We start from the raw sequence: 5,375 nt of genomic DNA on the forward strand, positions 1-5,375 counted from the left end.
ATATTAATGGCATGGGTTATTACAAAGAAATATAACTTTTTAAAAGTGAACAATGTGCCAAAACCTCATAGAGTTGGCGGTGGGTGGTGATGACTTCCCTCTAGTCTTACACTGCTAAATTAGGACGGCTAGCGCAGATAGCCCTCATGTAGCTTTGAGCAAAATTAAAACAAACAAACCAACACTTTATGATACATCAATGTTCCTCGTGGAATTTGTTTTCTTGTGTTCCTTGGCATGCAACTTCTCAGAATTGTGGAAGATTTAGAATTATTCAGGAAAATAAATATTAAATATTCAAAGATTTTGTAACATTGACCTTTTGTACTCCATAGTTGCTTTTCAAAAGTTTCGAGCAAAAGAAAATCTATCGCCTCACAAGCCCCCACCCCCAGCGTCTGCGGACATACAACGTTAGAAACTGGGTTTCGATACCCCTGGTGAGAAGAGCACAGGTAATCTATTGTATAGCTTTGTGCTTAAGGTTTAGGTTTGCAAGACACTGAGGCCCGCCTAATTATAATATAATGTGGTAGTTTTCAGATAAAAGTTTATTCACACAAAGAAGAGGAACTCAATGTTAATTTTTTAAACTTTATATCTTTTTCAAATATGATTTGTTTTGAATTTCGCGCAAAGTTACACGAGGGCTTTCTGCGCTAGAAGTAAAAGACTAGAGGGAAGGCAGCTAGTCATCACCACCCACTTTTGGGCTTCTCTTTTACCAACGAATAGTGGAATTTACCGTTACATTATAATGCCTCCACGGTTGAAAGGGCGAGTATGTTTGGTGAAACGGGGATTCGAACCCGCGACCCTCAAATTACGAGTCAAGCGCCGTAACCACCTGGCCAAATATGTATTCATTACATGTATCAAAGTATATGTTGTTGTTTTTTATTATATTAGGATTATTTTTATCCTTGGTTTAAAAAATAAAAAACAACAATGAAAAACACTTTTTCCCATCATATTGGTTGTATTTTCTAGTAAACAATAATAATATGGCTTTATCGTAGTTAATTGTCAAATATCGCACACATTTTACAGAAAAATAAGTGGCGAATCTGTGGCGGCATGTGTGAACCCACATAAGTAACTATATGTACATGACCGTTTTTATAATGTACTCTGTTTTCTTTGTAGTCACATTGCTTTAGCAACAAACTAATTCAAAGTAATTGCATATTTCAACACCTACGGAATGTTACAGTTGGTGCAGACTGATGTCAGAACTACACAATACATTAGATTTCCATATTCAGTTATTGTCCAGTTTGGGTAATGAAAACCTGTGCGTTGAACACAGCGTGTTCTACTTCGACCAGTTTATGCTAGACTCCATCAGAGAAGACCAATAACTCTCTCATTCATCTTACAAACATAAATGGTGGTAAGAGCCACAAAACTTGGAGTTGCATCTCGATGATTTTCTTTCTGAAAACTACTTCTGAAGAAAGACGATGTGTTTCAAAACTTTGTAAGTGAAGTATTGCTCACTTGAGGACTAGTTCTTGGAGTGAATGGTTACATTTCTAAGAGTGAGTTCTGTACTAAGATAAACACTAAAACCATCCATCATATGGCACCTAATGGAAGAAAGAAACAAAATGTATGAGATCCGGTGACATTAAAATTGAATTGTTCTGCTACATCATGTAATCTATGTCAATTTCTGGAAAGCATTTTTCAGCTTTTTTACCAAAAAAAATGTTTATTTGTAGAAATAGAAATACATTTTTCATTTTATTACTTTTTCATTAAAAAGTAAGCCGTGTAGAAAAAATATATAATAAAAACTAATGCATCTATAATGTTAATTGAAGACATAATATCCTAAGCCTTACCTTGTAAAAAGTGCTGTTGTAGCCTCGAAACAGGAAATAATGAAAAGAGAGATTATTTGTTTGTTTTGAGACTTTTCGAGCAAATCTACACACAAGCATCCCCAATTTTGATTTAATAGTTCAAGTTAGTTTCGAATATATATATATATATCTATGAAAATAGCAGGAGCTTTATTTCGGTCATTGATAATTATTCAAAAGGAATACCTCTTTACATGTGTCCAATACACGATGTATATTGAGATATTAACTGACCACAAAAATTTCATCGCTTTTCATATAATATTTATTCCTTTTACATTTCTGTTTTAAAAAAGCAGAATCTGTCCTGTAATTAATTGTGCTGTATTTTTAACTAATATGATAGGTTTCCACTGTAGAAGAAACAGTTTATTTTTAAGTTGTTAATATGGCTTAATAGCTGTGTTTATTTCATATTCGAAAGAAAAAGAAGTTCAAAGGTCACCGTGATTTGCTTACTGGGTATTAGTCATGCTTTGTAAGTACGATGTTTGTCCTGTGCTTTTCTTAGAACTGCTTTTCTTTTGTTGCCTGTCATACTCATTCGGACTTGCATGACTAACATTACGCACTGTTGCCCAACATCACTGTTTTCACATATCTTTCATTATCCGTATTTAAGCGTACCAAAGGCATAAAGTCCATTGAAGTTGCATCAAAGGAGTTGATAAGTTTGTGGTCCAGTGGAGTGGTTGTCTTTTCAGTTTTGATTCTAGAAACAAGGTAGGGGATGAATACATAAAACCATACAAAAATCCCTACATATATAGCCAGTAAGTACTGAGTAACCTTACAAGCTTATGGTTATTAGACATTATAAGACTGTATAGCACTATTTAGTTTAAATGCTTTTATTCAAACCTGAATTCATGCGACTAACAGGAATTCAACATTTAGTTAAAGATAAAAGTCATTCTTAGAAAGATTTAGCTATTTATATAGTGATTTTTTGTATGTTTTTGTGTATTCATCCCTACCTTGTTTCTGTACTTTTCGACATTGTCATCCATACGCCATACTTAATTTTTGCAAAATATTTTATTACTTGTTCCCCTCTTTTTTTTTAAACAATTTCATTGAAGAAGGTTGATAAGTGAACGTTTGTTATATTTTTATAATTCAATGGTAATATGTATTATCAATACAATATCAGTTTATTCATTGCGGTTATAGAATGACCTCAGATATTGATATTATACCATACAATTGGCTACAATACATTATTACTCATCACTGGTCATAATCTTGACTTCTTGTGACTTAATGTTGAGAAACCTACAGTAAGAAAATAACATACGACAAATTTATAGTTGTATCATTCCTATATTCATGTTTGTATTCGTTTTGACACTGCCATCCCTACATCATTATAATTTACAAAATGTTTTTTATTATTTGTTTTGTGACGTTTTTTCTCCTTACTGATAGTTAGTGTATTCTATGAATGTATCTAATAAAATTTAATATTATATGTATTGATTTATTTTACTCCTTTACTTCATACATAATGTAGGAGTTGGCTCCCTAAAGTATAGTGTACAAAGCATTGAGTATTTTACATGTTACATCTACCTAATGTTCCTCTGTTGTTGGCTGGTAATTCCTGTACTAATGTTTTTTAAAGGAACATCAGATTTCTGTAAAAAAGCTAACTTCAGGGGGTAATAATATCATCGTTTATACTACAATTATGATTTTTTTAGATTGTACTGTTTGTTTAATTAAGCACAAAGCTACACAATGGGCTATCTGTGCTCTGCCCACCACGGGTATCGAAACCCGGATTCTAGCGCTGTAAGTCCGCAGACATAGCGCTGTGCTTCTGGGGGGCGTAGATTGTACTAAGCACTACCGTACTTAGTGATAGCCTGTTTCCAAGTGTTCTTAAAATGAATTTTGTCGTATTAAAACTATTGCGAAAACTTCACACATTTTTGATGAACACTTTGACTCTTTAGCTAATTCTCAGCTCTCCACTTTAGCAACACTTTTCAATGATAATGGGAGTCTAACAAGCTGTAAAACACTCGATAATGACAATTAGGCGCTCAAATAAGGCTATAACTCCACTTCAGCAGTTATTTGTAAGCATCATAGAGTAATAGATTGAATACAGCAGTCATTTTTTTTCTCGGCCATCCCTACATACTATTACTAAGCACTATTGTGCTTAGTGATACTGTGAGACAAACCCAGTTTTATTACAACGGCCTTCTCTTGTGTTGAGAAGTTCTATTTTATTACTATAGCTCTCTATTTATGACTGGGGGCTTTTCTCTGGGTTGACTTGGGTTGTGGTTTTGGAACGTGCTTCTGACATAAACGTTCCGTTGCGCGAGATTTCCCGTTTCCATGAGAACATTTAAAACTCCCTTCTTCAAAATGTTGAGTCTTTTGGCTTGACATCCTTTAACAAAACAATTTCACAATACAAATATCATTCATCGGAAAGGCGGCGACATTCTTTAACGGCAGCGTTTGCACTAAACATGCAAATAATAAACACTTCGCCCGGGCGATTAGCCCACTAAACAGGGAGGGCATTTGTAAAATAAAATTTTATTAGTTCAAGTTGAAAATATAGAACGTGAGGTAAGACAAATGCTTTGCTTGAGAATGTTTTTCTTAATTTATTTTCTCTTATTTTTTATGTATTTCAGGTACCACAATGAGCCATAAACTTAAAGATGTTTTTCCACTCATGACTTTGTTCACGATCAGTCTGGAACTGATTGGAGGTGCCTTCAGTGATCAAAACCTCCTAAAGTAAGTTAGTTATCTTCATCATGGACTTCAGTCACAAGCTGTAATTAATTTGTCACTTTAAACAGTATTTTTTTAGCTGGATATAAGCGTCAGCTATATTTAGTGCGGTATACAATATTCAAGCCAACAACTTAAATTTCTGACGGGTAAAAACACGTTATGTTTAGAAATTGAATCACGATAAAAGTAATTTCTAAGAAACATTAAAAAAAAGATAATTTATATTTATTGCTATATATCTCAGTAATGGCTATATCTAAGATCTAATTTGAGTTGCTGTAACACAAACCTGTACATTCAATATGTCTGTGGATCAAACTTATGTTGATCAAAATTCAAATTTAACTTTCTGGTTACTACTCATAATAAAAAAAAATGTCATTTTAAACATATTCACGATTACCACGTCTTTTAACATTGATGAACGATGTAAAATTGTTATTCAAGAATATCTTTTATATTTTATTCGTTGTTGATGAGAGTAGATCACCACATTATTGAGAAAATGGCGACATTATTTTTGAAGATGTGACCCTACATTAAATCATTTGCAAATTCAGTAAATTACCACCTCGTGTCCGTAACTTATATTATGTAACGAATATCATATTTCTTCTTTATAATTGCAGTAAATCTTTGATAAATTTGTAGACTGAGACGTATAATTTTATATGATAAGCATACACTAAACGATTGGATATACTTTATCGATGACGTCGCTGATTAACCTTGATTCTTTAA

General features: G+C 33.1%; 1 protein-coding gene across 2 annotated transcripts in view; it reads left to right on the forward strand.

Moving 5' to 3' along the window:
* Window positions 1–5,375, forward strand: part of LOC106458000 (glutamate-gated chloride channel-like) — a 114,730-nt gene that overhangs the window by 90,574 nt on the left and 18,781 nt on the right. For both annotated transcript variants that reach the window (XM_022384117.1, XM_013917448.2), the window contains exon 2: window positions 4,529–4,634. In XM_022384117.1, the coding sequence (XP_022239825.1) occupies window positions 4,537–4,634 (98 nt within the window). In that variant the 5' untranslated portion in view covers window positions 4,529–4,536. The remainder of the gene's footprint in view (window positions 1–4,528; window positions 4,635–5,375) is intronic.

Source organism: Limulus polyphemus, unplaced genomic scaffold (genome assembly GCF_000517525.1).
Source record: "Limulus polyphemus unplaced genomic scaffold, Limulus_polyphemus-2.1.2 Scaffold403, whole genome shotgun sequence".
In the NCBI taxonomy this organism is placed as follows: Eukaryota; Metazoa; Arthropoda; class Merostomata; order Xiphosura; family Limulidae; genus Limulus; species Limulus polyphemus.